Source organism: Heloderma suspectum, chromosome 3 (assembly GCF_057233095.1).
Source record: "Heloderma suspectum isolate Gila_16-S chromosome 3, 16-S_ref, whole genome shotgun sequence".
Lineage (NCBI taxonomy): Eukaryota > Metazoa > Chordata > Lepidosauria > Squamata > Helodermatidae > Heloderma > Heloderma suspectum.
Genome location: NC_139460.1, coordinates 255,872,168 through 255,892,682, shown reverse-complemented (window position 1 = coordinate 255,892,682; position 20,515 = coordinate 255,872,168). Strand labels below are relative to the sequence as shown.

Genomic DNA, 20,515 nt, shown 5'->3' with positions numbered 1-20,515 from the left:
CTTGTAATTCTCCACGGCTTCTATCCATGTCAAGTTGTCATCCAGAATAGATATTGAGATGTATTTCTATTCAGCATGTCAGCTGATTCCAGTGCAGTGACTATAAGACCATGTACCCACACATGGTCCCATCAGTAATATTAGTTATGTCTGCCTGCGTTCCACTGGCCTCCATACTGAACTGATACAGGGGTCAATGCAGCTGACTGCTTTTTCCATTGGGATCTGTGTCATGGGATCAATGTGGGACTGAGTTCTCTAGCTAAAGGCACACCATTTTTGCTTGCTGAAAGAATGATGGACTGACTGACTCTAGAGTTATCATTTCTGGAAGCAAAATATTTTCAGCTTGTCCAAAGAGACAGGCATCCGAAGAATCTACAATTTAGTGGGCCCCATTCAGATGGTTTGGATGCACGTAAGTGATTAAATCTGTATGCCTCCACAGAATGCTACAAGTGCTCCAAAGAATTCTGGGAGGTATTTATTTTATTTAACGATAATTATGAATGACTTACACTAAAGTAAATTTCTAAGCAATGCACAAAAATACAGTATAAGATTATAATTAAATATTATGTATTATTATTGTATACATAAGATAATATGGCCTTCCTGGGAATGCTTGTTGGAAAAATAATGTTTTAAGTAGATGCCATAACCCCAGAAGGGTTGGTGTGTGTGCCAAATTTGTAGTGATAAGGAGTTCCAGAGAGTGGGTGATATGATTCTAAAGGCTCTATTGGGAGACATCATGGACTGAACCTCCAAAATCTTGGGCACCATCACAAGTAGTGGAAACACTTGTATGTGTGAACACACCTAATCAGTCTTACATATTAAGTACTGATGTCTAACCACATCTGTTTACATATGTTTGGGCACATTTATGTGGACTGCAAACTGGCCCATTTTTTTGGTGCTTGATTAAGATAGATTAATTCCAACTGTATCATGTTTCTATTCTATTGCTCTATCTTGATTTTCTTTTGCTGAAGATGAATTCTAAACTGATGTAAAACTATTTAGGATTCCCAATCCCATGCTTTCCACAACAGGAATGAGGTTACTCATCTGAGACAAACTCACAATTTCTTATTTTGATTATCATGATTAATGTCATAAATAACATGCCTAGACAATGAAGATAATAAACCTGAGATTTTCAGTGTCTCCTTTTGCATTGTTTTTTTGCCTATTCAGTTATGTGATGGAATAAAATGGTATCTTTATTCACTTACATAGCAGTTCTAATTTCCAAAGTGTTTTTAAAATCTTTGACCTTGTTTGTTTGATCACCAAGCCTTGAAAATAGGTCATTAGTATTATCCCTAATTTACAAGTACAGAACTAATGCCGAGCTTAGTAGGTGAAATGAAAATGGCTGATCTGTCACTGGAATAACCAAGATCCTTCAAGTACACCCAGTTATAAATCTCATTATATTTTGTACTCCTCAGAGTTCTCATTTCAAAATATTTTCACCATTTAGGGAATGGGAATAGTTAACATAACATGCAGCTTCAGCCCAAAGAAATGCCTACCTGCAGGAAGCCAGAGTGGCCTGTACTGACACAGCAGTAGAGGCTGGAACTGGCTTATATTTTGTGCTCAGCATTGTTTTGTAATGGGGGCGGGGGGGGGACCATGCCCCAAATGTGTGTATGTGGCAGGGTGGGGTGGGGTGGAGAGAATGTCCACAAAGTGTTCAGTGGTGAGGGAGGAAGAGTTTGCTTATCTTAACAAGGGTGGTGAGGTTTTTCCTTCTTTTAAACTTTGAAAAAAGCATTACGTGTCTGCCCAGATGCATGAGACATGCTGGAACTTCCCGAATCTGCCAGATTCCTGCTTGAGACAGACCAGAATGCCCACGGCAGGACATATGGGAGAGCTGGGAGATTTGGGGACACCTGAAAAACCAGGTTCTGTATCCCTTTATTTTAGTTTGCTCCAGCGAGCATATGGAAAATGAGCATTAAGTCAAAACCACACCAAAAATAAAATCAATTTAAAAATTATTGAAATAAGGACAAAATTATAAAAAGTTATAGATATTCATAAAAACAGTGAAAACATGCTACAAGATAACTACGTTGCATAAATTATTAAAGCATGCAAAAATAACAGCTGATATATAGCAAAGCCATTAAACCTCCTAACACTCCCTCCAGCTCAACAAAATTAAAAGCAAAAGCAGTGGAAATGAATTAATTGAATGAAAAGCGACAAATGAAATTTACTAGAATAATATGTAAGGAACACCCCTAAGGTCTTCCTAGAGTAATCAGTGTGTTTTTATTACAGGTACAGGAGCAGAACAATTCATAAGGTAGACCATTGACAAAAAACCAATCCAACTTTCTTAGCTTGAAAACAGTTGAAGTCTTTTCAGTTACACTTAGGTCAATCCTGCACAAGTCCACTTAACAGTAAGCATGCAGAGGACTACAGCCCAAGTATCTCTAAAATAAAACCAAACATGTACATCTCCCAAGCTTGATGGGTGAAGGATACTCTGATGCAAGTTGGACAATAAGGAAATCGGAAAATGAAAAATAAGATAACATTTGGGAAAAGTCAAAAATATGGAAGAAAATTCCTTTTTGATGCCAGAGCACAGCTTCGGGGCGGGGGGGGGGAATGAGGACTTCTGTTTAGTATTAAGGAACTTAAGCAAGCCAAAGCTTACAAAAGTAACTTAAGGTGCAATCCTATTAATGTTTAGACAGAAAAAATTCCTAGAATTCCCAGCATTCCTCAGCCAGCATAGTTGTTGGTCTTTGTTGTCCAAACATGCATACAATTGTGCCCGAACTACCTTTGTGTTCTCCGTAATATAAGACTTCGTCACAACTTAAATTTTTCATGCAGTCCTTTTGGCTCATTGTTACTTGACCCTGTTAGGGATGTTGTGAGAATCTGCTGGCAGGGGGGAGTCCAGTGGACTCCCCTCGCTGACTCTCCTGCACTCTGCTCGCTGAACCACAGAGTGCTCATGGAGTGTTCACACCTTGCGTATAAGCCTATGGACACATAGACTTATACGCAAGATTCATGACTCTAAGTCTATGGGAACATCCTCTCGATCGCCATTTTTTTTTTTTTTAAAGACATGGCAATCGGCAGGGACAGGGAGGAGGCAAACGGCTCTGGCTGGCAGGAGGGAAGGTAAGCGCTCCCAAGCCAGTTCCCCCCCCCCGGAATCCAAGCAGAGTGGAACTGCTCTGGAGGATTCTGGGGGGAGGAACAGATTGCCTCTCCCCCCCATGGATTCCCCACTGGAACAGATGGTGGGGAATCCGTACACCCCTACCTTTAATGTTGCGTAAATGGGCCCTTTACCATCACCAATTACTCAATATTACCTACCTGGAGGCACCTGAGCCACCATCATTGTGCACAATGGTGGCTTGCTAGGAGGATGGGTGGCCCCACGGCTCTTATCAAGCACTCAACAGCCTATGCCAAAGCTCACGCGGCACCGCAGGCAACAACAGCAGCTTGGTGATCGCCTGACAAAGCCAGGCGCAGGTGAGTCCGTCCATCCCTAGAACTTGTTAGGAATTTCTGTCCTAATCAGAGACTGGTTCTGTATTGACTAACTGCTAACTTTGAAAAGTTTATGAGAGAGAGAGAGAGAGAGAGAGAGAGAGAGAGGGATTTTAGAATCAAAACACCCTTCTCTTCTTTCTGAAGGAAAACCTTCTATGGGCAGAATCTTAAGTTTTAGCATAATTGTGGGAGAAAGCATAATAAAAAAGTAAGATACAAATGTATTCACGTGTCTTTTAACTCAAAACATTTTAGAGATCATTTATTGACTCTGCCCCACTTGCTCCTTTGCTAATCATCATTTTAATTACTTCTGTATTATTTCAAGTCCACGCAAAGTGAATTTAGAGATTAGCCCTCATTTTGATGTGTACTTTAATGGGGGGGGGGAATTGTCCAGGATCATCAGCCTTCATGGAGCTACCTACAAGGAGTATCTACTTTTTTATTGCCAACCTTTCACATTTCCATGTTTTATGACACTTGCATACCATTCTCAAAGTTACATTGTCAGCCTTTATTCTTCCCCATCTCTCCTTGTTTCCAGCAAAGCAGAGGAAAAACTTCATGGCATAATTGTTCACAGGAAGTCTAGGCTTTGTGGGACTTCTCCTTGTTCATAGCATCTCAAAATCCAGAAAATAGTCTAAAAACCATAGTGCCTATTCCAGGTTTGAAAAAAGAAAACAACCCCACCACCTTGTTTAAGTAAGGCAAGCTGACCCCTGTCCCAGCTGAAAACTTCATAGAAGTTGTGATGCCCCTGAAAAGGAGCAAAATTTGCCTCCTCTCTTTCATAGAGGATGGATGGCCCCCGAAAATGGGGAGAGAAAATTAGTATAGCATTAGTAGAGTCATCTTGATGCTGCAGATTCATTTTCTTCTGCTATATGAAATTTTCAATCCCAGACCTGCTATGACAGCTTATACTGAGCCAACAACCAAGGGCTTCCTGCTTAGCTGGGAGCCTCCTTTTGTGGAATGTATGGGGAGGGGGAGGGGAGGGGGAGTCCATGATCTGACTTTGCATTGCCCGCACTGCCTGCACAAACAGGGTAGAGGAACAAACCCAACTCGATCTGGAGAAAAATCTTTCCAGGGCTAAATTTTGATGGGCAAACTCTATTCACTGAGGCCAAATCAAATGTTCCTTGTTTGAGGTACCATAACTGGACTGTACCATATGAGCTTTCAAGTGAGGTGTGGCTTGCTTAAAATTCCCCCTAAGGAGGAAGGGATGGAGCCCACAAACCTTCTTTTCTCAGGGTGACAACTTTGATGTGGAACATGACTTCCAGGCTGAAATGCCATCAACTTGCCAAGTGAAAACTGAAATGGAACAGTCCTATCCTTAGTTGTAGTATTTCCTTGCTGCATCAGTGGAAAGAGGGGAAAAATCAAGCTCAGATGAAAAATGCTCCTTGATTCTAACAAAAAATCATGAGATACCATTCATAAATCTACCTGAAATTGCCTTCGACCTTTGGTCCCACAACTGTTCCAGAGGGATTCTATCAAAATTGTACCCACATAAGACCCATGAAAAACAAAACATATAAAAATGGGGGGGGGGGGTGTTAGAGGGTCCACTTTTGAACAAAACATCTATATACATTTGGGATTTTAAAATTGTTATGATCCCTTACCTTTCAAAGAAATCTGCATGGAGAAACTTCTTCCCACTTTATTATATTCTCAATCCTCTGCTATTTTGCCATTTGCTTCCATATCGAAGTTTCTTGCCTATCGGAAGAACAGATGAGCACTGCCAGTGCTGCACATGCCCCCTGGGAGTTGAACAATAAAGCTACATCAGTGCCAGAGAGGAGTTTAAATTAGGGATGCCAGGTGCAAGCCCAGATGGGCTGTGTTAAGTTTATGGCCTTTATGATGGGGAGGGACTGCTTCTCTGTAAGCAGCATATTCACATAACCACCTGTTTCACCTATCTCCTCTCCTCCACACTCTGTTCTTACAACTGCTGCAATGTGAGGACAGAAACCCATATTACCAGAGCAGATAGGGAATAGGACACACACATATGGATATAGGGCAGGCTCACTGCATGTGGCGGTGGGGTGGGGTGGGGTGGGGTGGGGTGGGAAGGGAAGAATGGGGCTCCCTTGATAGGAATCTCTGCCTACCAGAGTGGTCTTAAATAAGCTGTCTGATGTGGAATAAAGCCTACAGTGTTCAGTCAATACTTTATTAGGAAATGGAAATCCCACCTCATGGAACAGGTTGTGCTGGGCTGTAAGTATCGATACTGCAACTGCAACTCCAGCTCTTTACAAGGCTGATCAGTATTGTATTTTCATGCTGCTGCTTTGAAAACCTTTTAGGGCTATAATTGGAATACAAAACTTGAAATGAATGAAAGAACTTGTGCAGTTCTAAAATTAAGACAGGCTAACCATTAAAAACATAAAGCTGGATTTTATATTATGTTAACATGAGTGTTCATGTTTCTGGGCAACAAAAAATATAATTAAATCAAATACATCCTTGCTGTGTAGGCAGGAACAGGGAACAGAGGAGGCAGTGGTTTTTTGTTTGGTTGTTTTTAATTTGGCCCAGGCACTGTTCTAAATGCAACATGTGTGTTCCTGGGATCTCAAAAACCTTTTGAGTCTGTATACACTCAGTCATACGTAAGGATGTTGGAGAATTCTGCCACGGATTCCAGGAAGGCCGAATGCCAGCACCCATGAAATGGGCCCAGAACGGAGCCTACCTTTGTCGGCTGTTCCGGTGCTCCTTGAATGGCGGCCGCGTCTGCGGCCGCCATTCGCCTCTTTCGTAAGGCCGTGATAGGCTACGTAAGTATTTACATAGCCTATCACGGCTAACGCAGGGACGCCATTTTTGCCCCTGTCTTTTGCTGTGATAGGCTACGTAAATATATACGTAGCCTATCATGGCAATAGGAAGGAACACAAATGGCGACCGCCATAGCCGCCATTTGCGTCCGTGTCTTTAGCCGTGATAGCCTACGTATATATTTACGTAGCCTATCATGGCTAAAGACACAGATGTAAATGGCAGTGGCTATGGCGGCTGCCATTTGCATCCATGTGCTGCCCAGCGGCCGGATGTCCGGCTGCAGGTGGCCCTGGCCGGCGGCTCCGCGGAGTTGCTGTGGAGGGGAGCAGGCCGGGGAGGATTCCGGGGGGAGGGACGGAGCACCTCCCCCCCCCACAGATTGCCCGGTGTGGAGCCAGGTAAGAGTTTTGTACATCCCTAGTCGTATGGCACCTTCAGCCAATTCATCGCTTGTCCCTCTCCGCTTCTGCCACTTCCATACTGGCATGATTAAAAGAGCTGGTTCAAGTAAATCTCTCTCATTCTTAGGGATGGCGGAGAATTCTGCCATGGATTTCAGTGAGGCCGAATGCACTGGCATTCGCCCCCCCGAAACCTGTGGCGGAACGGCCTCCCACCCACCGCCACCTCGCGGAATCCCCCCGGAATGAAACTTCCTGGGGTTCCGGCGGCAGCAGCGGCTGGTCTTTTGGCCAGCTGCTGAGGCCGCCATTTGCATCCTGCCAAGCTGCCATGATAGATTACGTAAGTATTTATGTAGCCTATCACGGCAAAGAGCAGGCACACAAATGGCGGCCGCTACACCATTTGCGCCGCTGCTCTTTCCGTGATAGGCTACATAAGTATTTACTTAGTCTATCACGGTAAAGGCAGCCACGGAAATGGCGGTCACTACAGCAGCCACCATTTGCATCCACAGCAGCCTGGCTGTGGCTGGAACTCTGGCTGCAGATGGCCCTGGCCGGCGGCTCCCTGGAGCAGCCATTGAGCGGAGCTGGCCAGGGAGGATTCCGGGGTGAGGGACGGAGTGCCTCCCCCTCCCACTGCGAATCACATCTGCGAAAAGGTAAGTGACTTTCATACATCCCTACTCATTCTCTTCTGAGGAATCAACAGGGTTATGTCTCTGATTTAGGTAGGCATTGGTATCCAGTTTAACTGCATGAGCTGCTGACTAACTAATCCCTTTGTTAGCTAGATTGTTGGTTTAATAGCCCAGAATGGTAATGGTTGGTTTATGTTTCCTCAATAGCCCTATGCAGAATCAGAAGATAAGTAGAACCATATATGCTATTGGAAACAAAACCAGAGGCTTGTTGAGCAGCTGGGCGTGCCATGGCAACCCAGCACTCTCCTCCTGGCCTCCTCCTGAGGAGGCCAGAGCAAGAGCACAGGGGCTAGCTTCACTGGGACCTGTCCTGCCTCCACAGGCTGTCAAGGGCTTTCTTAACAGCTGGCATGGGGAGGAAGGGCCTCAGCAGCACCCCAGTGCTCCTGCCCTAGCCTCCTTGAGAGGAGGCCAGGGTAAGAGCACTGGGACCTGGCTGCACTGAGGACTTGGAAGTCAAGCCCTTGCGTGCATAAAGCACAAGGGCTTGACTGCCAGAGTCCTTGGAGAGGCAGGGGGGCGGCTTGCATGGCTCAGTGGGTGGGGCAAGCAGGGAGGCTCGCCAAGCAGGTCCGGGCCACATGAGCTAGGGGGGGGCAGCTTGTTGAGCTGTTCCATGTCCTGGACAGAGATGGGTCCAACCATCCCTATTTGGTTTGTTGTTGTTTATAAGAACTTGCCAAAAATCTTTAGAGTTCTTCATAAACAGAATGGAAAGAATTTGAAATTCAAAAAATACAAATATGGGAGAAAGTGAAGCTGACAGATTTGTCCATCCTTATGAGAAATCCATCAGAGCTTTGAAAAATCATACCCTTCCTTTCCTCCAGCTAAAGGGTATGTGTGTGTGTGTGTATGAGAAAGAGAGAGAGAGAGAGAGTGACAGAGACAGAGTGACAGAGACAGAGACAGAGACAGAGAGAGAATATGCAGCCGTGAGCTTGCTGAAGGCATCCTGAGGTGCAAGTTTCTCTGGGAATCCGATGTAGAGTACCAGATTTGCTGTCTTGTATGATTTGCTTGCTGTTTGTCCCCACTAATGCTCTGCTTGTACATTGGGAAATGCAGCAAATATTGCAAAGAAACAACACATCTCCACTGCTATCTCATAGAAAGGAAATCAAACTGGGATAGAACTACTTCTACAGCTTCTCGCCACTCGGGGGGTGGGGCGGGGAGTGGGGAGCACACAGCGATACTCTATAGTGATCACTTGGACCTGATCTCATCAAGAAAGTCTATTAGCAATATGTACCTTTGTGATTAGGCAGAGTCCCAGCTAGAATACAGAGCTTCAGCTTCGCTAAGGTAGGGAAAAACATGTGTCTGCATGAATTTTTAATTTTGGCAATTGCTACAATTGGCACTCTGCTGGCAAACAAGCTTGCTGGTTATTAGGGGCCTCCATGAAGCAAGACACTCAGGTGGCTTATTCAGCATTCACGCTACAAACTGTCCTCCAGTCTTGCAAGCCTGGCTGTGTGAGCTGCATGGGTACACGGAGGAAATCTATTAGAAAACAAAAAGTACCATACTGCGAAAAAAAATGATGGTATTAAGAAGGCATATGGAGCATGCATAGTTTTTCTCCCCTATTAAGCTAAATGTAGACTCTGATCTCCAGCAAAATGTGCAGGTTTTCATAGGGCTTTTTGGGGTGACCAGGCACACTGTAGAAGTGCATCTGCTTCTCGTAAGCCTCATACATGCCAAGGGGAATCTGTGCTGATCCCTGGCTCATCAGCATGGCAGATGGGAAAGAACGTTAGGTAGGGATGTCAGAGAATTCTGCCATGGACTAAAATGGGATCCAATTCCCTTCAGTCTGTGCCACGGAATCCTCTGCGGAACGGCACCACGAGGTCCTGCGGAGCCAGAAGTCATGCGGCTTTTTTTGGTCATCCGCACAGAGTTGCAAAATTTTCATAAATAAAAACGCAAGGCAGTATATTCTGATAATAAATATGTAATTTTTTTAAAAAAAAATGAATTGTGCTCACCGCCTTGTTTGTGGGTGTTCTTTTTTAATTGAAATCCTCCGTCTCTGTTTACTTTCAGCCAAAACACTTCCTCCTCCTAGGGGCTTCCCAAAAGAAGGCTGTGCCTGAGCGATGCACTCTTTGTTTAAAGCCACGCTGTTTGAAAGAAAGAAAAAACCTTTTAAAATGACCATGCTGGTCTGGAGGAAGTGTTTTGGCTGAAAATAATTACTGCACATCTCAGGGCAGGGGAAAAATATGTAAGTATCTACAAAAAATAGACTTTATTACGGAAGTTATGCAGACTCACAGAGATGGCTGGGCGCCGGAATTACAATTGTCGGTACGGATTTATCTTCGTAATGTTTGGAGCGGAAAAAAAAGAGGAGAATTCCGGGGGCTTGTGAACAGCAGTACGGAGTACTTGGCGCAAACTGCGGAAGTCAAGCAGCACGGAAGGTACACAATTCGTACATCCCCAACATTAGGTCACTGTTACCACTATACCCGCCTTCCTGCCTTCCTGATGGGAGCAGAAATTTTCTTAGGAGAGTTCCCACCCAGAATACCCTTCTTTCCTAAAGTTCCCCCAGCCGGAGCCACACATAATTCTGCTCCTGTACACTAAGAATGTGATCCACAGAAGCCTTCTCTTTGTATTTAAAGCCTAAGTCTCAATTGGGACTTAATCACCTTAAATACATTGTAGGCATTCTAGATTAATGATGCACATGGGACTGCCCCAGCCAGGCACGGACAGTAGTTAGGCACCACATTAGAGGTGGATGACCAGGCTGCTTCCTGCTTGCCCCAAAAGTGATCAGGCCTTTTTGAGCACTCAGAGTGAATAATGTCAAGAAGAGTCCCTTGAGGGGGGTTTTCTTCCAAGGCCCACAAATGTTATCACACTTTTCAGTGTGTGGCAGGGGGGAAAAAAATCACACCATGGGCAGTATCCTATGCTGCTGTTGCACCACTGCTACTTCTGTTGTGCCAGTGGAATAGTAAACTAGCACAACAGGAATAACCCCTGGAAATTAGCAGAAATGGCCATTTCCAGAACAGGCCAGGCCAGAGAAGTTCCCTTCTGTGTGTTTTGCTACCCTGCCTTGTTCCTCTGGTTGTTTCCCCTAGCATGGGGGCAGTGTAGGATACTGCTTCGTGTTTCCATTAATATTGATGATCAGCCAAAACTGAGGTTGAACGAGTGTTGTGTAGTGGTTATAGTCTTGGACTAGGACCCACGTTCTAGTCTGCAATTGGCCATGAAGGTCATTGTATGACTTTGGGTTGGTCATTGACTCTCAGCCCAACCTACCTCACAGGGTTGTTATGGGGATAAAATTGAGAGGAAGAGGGCCAGGTAAGCTGTCTTGGGTTCCTTGCAAGAGAAAAAAAGATGGATATAAATGTAATAATTAATGACAAGAATATATAGAACACCTTCCCGTTTAGTAAGCGTGTCATTTTGTGCTGAGTGTTAATTGTCTTGCATAATGTTCCACACCACCATAAGTCTGTCTTACTGTTGTTAAACAGCTTTGCCTAAATGGGTTGGGGAGGTGCTGTCCCATTGGGAGTCACGCACTCTTCCCTCATGGTCCTCCCTTGCCCCCTTGCCTTCGTGTTTAAAACAAGTTCCCTTTTACATATGAATTTAATCTCAGTCAATCCAGGAGATTTTCGCCAGAATATTAAGCCATGGCTTCTGAAGCCAGCAGTGTTATTCCTGAAGCAGGGCTGTAGCTCAGTGGTAGAGCATGTGCTCTTCAAGGTCCCATGCTCAATCTCCAGCATCTAGGGATGGGCGAAAGTCCCTTACTTGTCCTCGAAGCTTGCTTCGCGGTGGGGGGGAGGCGCTTCGGTTCTCCCCCCGAAGTTCAGGCGAGGGGGGGGAAGGCACTCCGCCTCGTCCAGCCGAAATTCAGGCTGGGGGGGAGGCGCCCCATCCCTCGCCGGTGAAATTCAGGCCGGGTAGAAGCACCCCGTCTACCGGCCGCGAAAAAAAAGTAAAAAAACAAACAAAAAAAACACATACCCATGATAGGCTACGTAACGATTTACGTGGCCTATCACGGCTAGATTTCCAAAGTCAGCCGTGATAGGCTATGTAAATTGTCCTGTAGCCTATCACGGGTGACTTTAAAAAAAAAAAAAAGCGCATACGCAAATGGCGGCTCCCATGGGGACCGCCATTTGCGTTCCTTATTTTGGCACGTCTAGTCTACGTAAAGATTTACATAGACTACGGCGAAAATAAGGGCAACGCAAATAGCGTTCCCTTATTTTCGCCGTAGTCTACATAAATGTTTATGTAGACTAGACGTGCCAAAATAAGGAACGCAAATGGCGGCGCCCATGGGCCGCTGCCATTTGCATATGCGCTTTTTTTTTTTTCCAAAGTCACCCGTGATAGGCTACGTGACGATTTATGTAGCCTATCATGGCTGACTTTGGAAATCTAGCTGTGATAGGCTACGTAAATCATCACGTAGCCTATCACGGGTGTGTGTGTTTTTTTTACCACACTTTTTGTTTTTGCAATGGCGGCGGCGGCCGGTTGGGAGACCGGCCGCCGCCCCCGCCGAACTGCTGCCGAACCGCCGCCGGGACCCGCCGCCGAGAGGGACATTTGGCCACGGTAAGTCTCATCCCGGGGGGGGCGGGGGGCCGGCGGAGAATTTCCCCAACACTTTCAGGGGGCCGAATGCCTCCGCGCTCGGCCTCCCGAAGATTCGGGGAGAAATTCTCCGCCATCCCTACCAGCATCTATAGGTAAAGCTGGGAAAGACCCTTTGCTGAAACCTTGGAGAGCTGCTGCCAGTTAGTGTATTTTCCCCCAACCCGGTGCCCTGCCCTCTGGATGTTTGGGACTACAACTCCCAGAATCCCTGACCATTAGCCATGCTGTCTGGGTCTGATGGGAGTCTAAGTCCAGGAGCACCAGGCTGGGGAAAGCTGGTGTAGACTATGCTGAGCAAGAAAAAACAATGGGACTCACTATAATGCATCTTCCTATGTATCTACGTGTGCCACAGTCTGAAAGCTGAGAAGGAGGCTCAGGAGAAGGCAATCGAGTGGGAAACTTGCCATCATTCATCTGTGCGAAGCTCACCCCAAATGCTACTTCTTCCTGGAACTCCTTCTCCCTTCTATACACAGGAATAGCATGTCTTTCCCTTTGCTTCAGGGAAACAGCAGCAGCCATTAGGCCAACACTGTATCACCCATCTGCATAACTCACAGTAAAGAAATTGGGAAACATTACCTTGTTTAATAGGCAAGGAATCAACAGGTCAAGAACACATGTGGGCATATGTAAGTGCCTGGAAAGGAAACACAACTGAGTAACCGTGCAGGACAAAGGGAAGCAGGGGGATATATCCTCCAAGGTCTAGGGCAAGAAGGCTAAGACAAGGATGGAGATGAAGCTGTGGAATGAAGCAAGGATTCTAGGTGATGGAGAGGAGGAACCAGGGCCCAGAAGAAGTGGGGCAGGGCGGGGTGTAAGTGTCTGGCATTCACTTACAGACATTTTCATGGACACATTTCCATGTACTTTCCAACCATGTGATGTGCTTCTTGGCTGCATTTTTGTGGTGGACTGTTTTTTTCTTCAGAGATTGTGAGGTTTTTAAAATGTGAAGCCATAGGCAGGTGCCTGGTATTCCTATTTGTAAATCTGGCCCAACTTTAATCTCTCCTCATTCTGGTAATAAAATCTCATTCTCCTTCCTACCCTAATGAGGATTATCTGAGTACTGCTAACATGGAACTTAGGATTCTTAACAGTTATGAATCCAGAATAATTTAAGAAGTGGGTCTAACACACATGCCTGTATTATGAAAAAAAAGTTGGACAGAGCTGTTAATGTCAATGGGGCAGCACTGCTCTTTCTCAGCATCATTTGTTTTGATGTATCCAGCACTGAAGAAGTTAAGATTGAGACAACTGTTGCTGCCTGAACCCTCTTTTGATGCTGCTTTCTTCTGCTCTGCCATTCACAGAGGGTTTTTATTCCATTCAGAGAGCTCACCATGTACAGCACAATGTCTTTTCATAGATATGGAAGGGAGAGAAAGGTCTGCTAGTAGGAGGGATCCACAGATGCACACAAGTCCCTCTAACAAGCTCTGGATGTCTCTGCATATCTTTCCCATGTATTATTTTGAAAATACATCCATTCAGGTCTCCCCTGAAAGATGCACTGATAAAAGCCTGAACTAAGCTGGGATCTCAGAGCCTCATTGCAAACTGTCATCTTTTTTGCTTTTATCTAGCCTTTCTAAAACAGCAAAGAAGGAAACTACTCCTGAACTCTAACTTCACTTTAAAAAGCCTGACAGTCAGAAGAAATGCTGAGAGCAGAAGCAGGAAAGAAGCCAGGCAGGGTTTCTAAGCAATGATGAGACATTATATGAGCTATTACTGACTTAATTTAGATGTACAAAATCAGGCAAGCATACACCAAAGCTAAGTGATCATGGTTATTAATTTGCAAGAGAACTAGGAGGATGTTAAGGGGGGCTAAAAGACAATGAATGATCATAGATAAGGTTATCACAGATAAAACAATATTAAGCAGCAATAATAAGCAGAATATTGACTATTCCGCTTCCCACTCCCACCCCTACCCATTTCAAAGGACATAAAAAAGAAGTGAAGAATCTGTTGTTCATGTTGTCCACTGACAGTAAGGGAGGAGTCACACAAACATTTACTTAATGGAGACCACTGAAAAATGAACCTCATGGTGGCACTAACTGCATGAAGAACCGGTCAGCCATAGGCATTGGGCCCACAATGCCCAAATGTTTCTACTCAGGCTGTAGTTGTTTTTTTCTTAAATATTTTCTAATTTTGATATTCTCCTTTCTGTGATATTCTTTGATGCAGCTAAGCCAATTAATGAGAAAAAACCTCATTAAACAATCACATTGTTTGTTACGTGGTGCAGTGCCCTTTTGTTTCCCTGGCGGTAGCTGCTTCGCAGTATCATTTTCCTTCTTCCATGCCTCCTCACTGCTCTTGGCTTCATTTGCTATCATTGTGGTTTAATCTGATTAGCCATGATAACCCACTTGGTTCTATTTATTGGCATCTGTCATTTGGGATATATGAGAATTTTGTTTCTGTTCGCAAATCATGCAAACATGTCCTATTCCCAATCCTAATTGTGAGCAGGAGCACTTTTTTATTTTTAGATGTGTTCACTAATTCCCAGATTTATGACTGCATTCAAATATTGCAGGATTTTTTTTAATTCACCCTTCAAAATGTGCATTTAAAAACACACACAAACACATTTTCACGCTTTAGTCAATGGGGGGGGGGAGAGGACACCCTTTGGGGGAGGGGAAACACACAGAAATGCATACTTTCCCCATTCAAAATACATGCCTTTCCCATTCAAATAAGCCAAAAACAGGTCAAAATGACAGTGGGAATGAGCCAAAATGAGCTTCAAAGTGATTTTTGGAGAGTTTAGGCAAGCAGGAAAATTGCTGGTTCTTCCATCCCTATCTGCCATACCATTATTAACAAATTCATATGGTTTGTGACAATTAGTCCCCCAAATGCTAAAAAAAATAATAATTGTCTTATGTGGTTGTGGATCTCCTTTCATAGAAGGTTTCAAGAAACAAGTGGAAATGCATCTCTCAGAGATATCCTGGAGGTCTGGACTGTACCATCATTGTTTCCTTCTAATTCCATGATCCTTCCTTCCAGTTCCACATATAGCCCATTTCTATCACCAAGCAGGAACTTATTGGGTTAGAATTCTAACATGGAAATGACCCAAATACATTTTCCAATGACATGATGAGTGGTGATGTGTTTAGGGTGCTGAACTGAGGTTGTCATTCTTCTAATATGTTGATAAATTATTTTACCCAGTCTGTACAATCACCCTGTGCAAAAAAATTTGATATCCCCCACTTTTTGAAAAGAGATTGTTTTAAGCATTTAAAGTTTGGTTGGATTTTTATGTTCCATTTATTTTAGTGAGAGAGTTAATAGGTCTTCTAAGTACCATGTTTCATTTTAGTTATTTATTTAAAGAATTTTAATCCCACTTCTCAGCCAAAAAGGCTCTTGGAGTGACTTATATGTGATCAGTAAAAGAAAGCATCCTCTGCCCACAGGCTTAGAATCTAAACAGAAATGAGACACAAGGAAAAAGGGATGGGAAGGGAAGAGGGGGAAAAAATAAGTAGCCAGTCAAGCAGGGCTGGTGAGCTGGCCCTGCTTCCTTTCCCATCTCCCACTGTTCAGTCTACTGGAATGGAATGGAATTTTTGTAATGCTAGGGCTGGTAGAATAAAAGTTTAAGCCTTTCAGCCTGCCAGATCAGACAGTCTTGTGTACCTCCTCTACATATGTTCAATAGATTCTACTGCACACCTATAAAATTTAGGCCAGGCATTCTCATAGATATTTGTTTGGAAGTGTTAATTATACTCCTATCATGCTTTGTTCCTCTTATTTTTGTGATATAATATACATGATAAACCATTATAAGAAGCCAACTTTCACTGTAGCTCAGAAAGGCCAAACACCTAACAGAAGATCTCCTTATTTCCTTTTTTTAATATAGGAAAATCCCATGGATTAACATCTATGCTCAGGTCCAGCATGACAAGGAGCAGGAAATGATTGGTTCCGTCAGCCAAAGTGAAAATGCCCCCAAAATCACTCTGAGTGAATTCACAGACCCTGAAGAACTCACAGATAAAGAGCTGGACACACGGGTTATAGGTAAATAACATGGTTGCTCATTCAATGAAATCTCTATTTTTCACGAACATACAGAATACCTCTTGCTCCTTGTTTTCCTCATCAATGAATGTGTAGCACTGACTTTAGCTGCATCTGCATTACAGTAGTGCAAAATAGGAATATATATATATATATATATATATATATATATAACAAACTATGCAGTGGTTGATACATGACCAATATCCAGAATGAGATCAAGGCAAAACAGGCATGTCTGGTGATCTACACTGACTCTACTGTTCTCCTTTTCCTTAGGAAGCATCTCAACGATCTCCAACAGCGAAAGCACAAAGGAAATACCGAACTGCACTAGTGTTTAATAACAGGAATCCACATTGACAACATTTGAGTTTTATTTTTAATTATTATTATTATTATAAAGGGAAAGTTCTATGTCATTATTATTATTATTATTATTATTATTAGGGAGGGGTTCAAGGCGTGGGATTTTGTTTTGTTTTCTAGGGCCACATTCATAAATTCAGCATTTGGAAAACTGTATCATAGAATAATGCAAGGCTTGATGGAAACCAGGAATAAACTTTTGGGAACATTTTCTATTTCCCTATTCAGAGAGACAATTGGCCAAGTCAGCCAGTGGCAGTCTCAGAAGGCTATTTAATTGTTCATACCAGGCTTCTTCCTGTCGAATGCAGGGTTCTCCCATCACTTAACAGCCTGCTGGATTCAGTCCACTGACTATATATATTATCTTGTATATCTTTAAAAATAGGGAATAAAGCCTTCCGAGGTTAACTGTTTGGGTTCTCATGAGGGTGGGCAGGATGCACAAAATGGCCGCTGACAAGCCTGACCAAGTTTATGAATGAGGCCCTCACTGGTGCATGTTAATAATGAAGATACTGATGGCATACTGTAGATAATTATCATGTAAATATCTTTTTATTTCTTGAGAAATAATTTAATGTTTAGTAAAAGATAAATTTAAAATGAATAAACCACACACACATGCACACACCTTCACACCTACATAAGAAGCAAAACAGTTCACTGGAAACTTGCAGTGAGAAGCTGTGTCACACATGTGGGGTCTGAATGTGTATCAGTTGTCTGTCATATTTAATTCTTCTTTCTTTGTATTTGATCTACATGATGGAGGGAATCACCTAAAGAAGGAAGTAGGTCTCAGTGTTTTTAGTGTCTTGGTTATGAACAATTCAATATTAAATACAGTTGAGATATTTGCTCTTCCTTTAAGGCAGTATGGGGGAAAAGTAACATCTTGTAACGAGTCTAGCAGGAAGGCTCAGAAACACCATGTTGAGTCCATAATATTTCCAGTTTTATTAGCAGATTGTGTAGGAAAATGTGCTTGAGAAAAGCAGGTTACTGAGGCATCTATAGATCTTTGAATTTTAACCTGTGCTGTTGGCCACCACAATAAAGTACATTGTTTCTATTATACCACTGTTTAACTTTTAACCCTGGATCTTCCCCACACTGTTTCCTGGCCAATCATAGTCACTAGTGGAATGCCTTTAGCACATTTCACAGCAGTTTTGCTATATTTCCAGTTTCTGAGTCAGCAAATGATGATGACTGAGAAGTGGGTAGACCTACTCATGTCTCTGTGTGGTTGCTTCCAGCCTTTGTGATTCTAAGCGGCTGTCGAGTGAAATATATCTGAGATCAGAAACATAGGTTGTTGCAACCCATCATGGTATTATTATCCTCACAATCACATATTGTCTGATTAGCCATGAGAAACAGTAGGATAATGTGACTAGGATGTACAGGTGCTGGACCTTTGCTTTGCCATGAAGTAAATGCCAGTTTTATTCATAATGAAGCAGATTTTTTATGAACTTAATTGCACTGATTAATATCATGCTTGATTACTTGACTACTCAGAAGTCATGTCTGTGCAGTAAAAAAAAAAAACACACCTGCTCATACTGTATGTGAGCCATTAAGTTTAGGACCAAACTGTCCATGACAACAGCAGATATGTGTGCATAATGAGCTCTGCCAGTGAATTCCCATAAAGTGGCCAGGAGAATTTTAAGCACACATTTTTTTAAAGGCCATTTTTTCCTGTGGTGGTCCAAGACCAGAGGGCATTCCACTGAGAGGAAAATAGCTCAGTGCTTCTTATGGCCATTGTAAATTAATAATAGGGATGGGGGAGAAATTCATTCTGTTCATATTTCAATGCACACGTTTCTAATTTTGCACTTCTGAATCACTATGCGAACTGAAACTGTTATCCTTCAAAATTTGCACTTCTCCAAATTTTTCAGTGAAGTTCTCCAATTAAAAATGTGTATGAAAATTCATATGTGAGGGAAAATAATGTTTACAAATACATTATATTAGGAAAATTGCTTGGAAAAGTGCATATTAAGCAAAACATGCATACAAAATGCATATATTTTCTTATGATGCAACCTTTAAAAAATTCTTGAAGTTCAGTTCTCAGACTTAAAATATGGTAAATTCCCAAAGTTCAAGATGAACTGATCTTAAGCTTAGGAAACTAAGAAACTGAGAGAAACTGAAATTGACAGATTTGTCCATCCCTGATGAATAACTCTAGTTTAAATAGGTGTGTCCCATGCCCTGGAAGAGCTGCTGTGCCCTGATAGTCAAAATGAACAGCTGACATTTATCTTGACCTGGATATATAACAATGAGAATAGCTGCACCTGATTAATTTATGTCTCATGTGTGGATGTTAAAACCCTGGAAGCCTTGTGTGAAAAATGCAACAAAGCTGCCCTAAATGGAATCTAAAATTCTTAAGTGTGTAAAATAAGACTGGGAATTTCAAAGGATGATCATGTGTATCCATAAATCCCATATTTCTGCTTCCCTTTGTGCCTAAAGATAGAACCATCCAACAGAAAAAATAATGATCTATGACATTATCCAGAAATCACAAAAAGTAGAATGGCTTGGAACTCTTCAACAGTCTCAGAATCTGATTCAGAGTGGCGATTTCAAAAGCTTGGTGCAGCTCTACCAGCTTAAAAAACAAGACATCTCCCATTCCTAAAAGATTCCTTTGTGTAAAACAACAATTGCTGATTTGCTTTCTGACTCCCTTATATGAACATGCAAAATTATTAGGCAGGTAATGTATGCAAAATTGTTTAGTGTCATTTCAGACACAGAATGTTGCAGTACTTTCGAGGTGCCTTTATGCCTAACCATATCCTCTTTATCAGACAGAGGATTCATTTTTGTGAGGTGCTGCTGAGCCCTAAAGTCAGTGGTGTCCTAGGTTCATGTTCTCATCAATTTAAATGGCATTCCTTCATTATTTTAAATGAGCTCTAGAACAGGGGCTCATAATCCTGTTCTCCAAGGAGCTCTGAAAAAATCTGTGATACATATTGTCAACCAGTGTTTATTCAAAAGCTAATACAACAATCTTGTTTTGCTTTTGTTTTTGTTTTAAAAAGATTTATTACATTATTATTTTTTATCCCACTAGTCCTCCAAAGAGCTCCTTCTTCTATTCTCACAACAGCTCTGTGAGGTAGGTTAGGCTGAGAGACTATTATCAGCTCAAGGCCACTAAGTTAACTTAGGGACAGTGTAGGATTGTCCCAGTTTGTGTCCAACACTCTAACTGCTAACCACAACAGCTGGTGTTTACAATAATGGATTAGATGGACCAATGGTATAAAGCAGTTTCCTGTGTTCCTATGGGAAATGAGTTGGCTGGCAGAGGAGCTTGGGGAGAGACAAAGAGTTTGCCTTCTGTGAAATAGGTTTCTGTTGGCACTGAAGACTGTGGGTTCAAAGGAGTTGTTTAGTGTGTTGGGGCTCAGCCCCGCCACCTCTGCCTTATACTAAGTCTTTGGGGCAGGTTACTTGTCCTTTGTGACTATCCATGCCTCCCATAACAGCCATTTTGTAATGGTGCCCAGGATATTTTCTGAAATTTCCAAATGTGCCCACAGGCCCCAAAAGGTTGCCTACCCCTTGTTCATCAAGTTGGATTTCTTTTTGTTATTTGTTGTTTATTGAAAAGTTTTTGAGGTTTTGATAATAGAAGAATACCCGCCTCCCCTTCCCAATTATGAAATTGGTGATACAGGACATATATCAATAAAGCCTCCATTTTCTATAAGTCATTCCATCCGTAATCCCTCCTTTCAGGTCAGGTGACATGTGTTAAATTCTGTGTCTTTAAACTGACATACAATACTAAGTAATTTACCGTTGTAGCTTATGCATATACTGATTTGCCTGTGCTGAAAGTATATAGAGAGCAGGGTCAGGCAACCTGGTGCCATCCAG

The 20,515-nt window shown here is 42.8% G+C and overlaps 1 protein-coding gene across 1 annotated transcript in view; it reads left to right on the top strand.

The window, feature by feature from the left end:
* SORCS3 (sortilin related VPS10 domain containing receptor 3) overlaps positions 1–18,136 on the top strand; it is a 516,588-nt gene extending 498,452 nt beyond the window's left edge. Inside the window, exons 26-27 of the mRNA XM_084841986.1 lie at positions 16,062–16,222; positions 16,502–18,136. Coding sequence (XP_084698112.1) covers positions 16,062–16,222; positions 16,502–16,566 — 226 coding nt within the window. The 3' untranslated portion in view covers positions 16,567–18,136. The remainder of the gene's footprint in view (positions 1–16,061; positions 16,223–16,501) is intronic.
* The last annotated feature ends 2,379 nt before the right edge of the window (positions 18,137–20,515 follow it).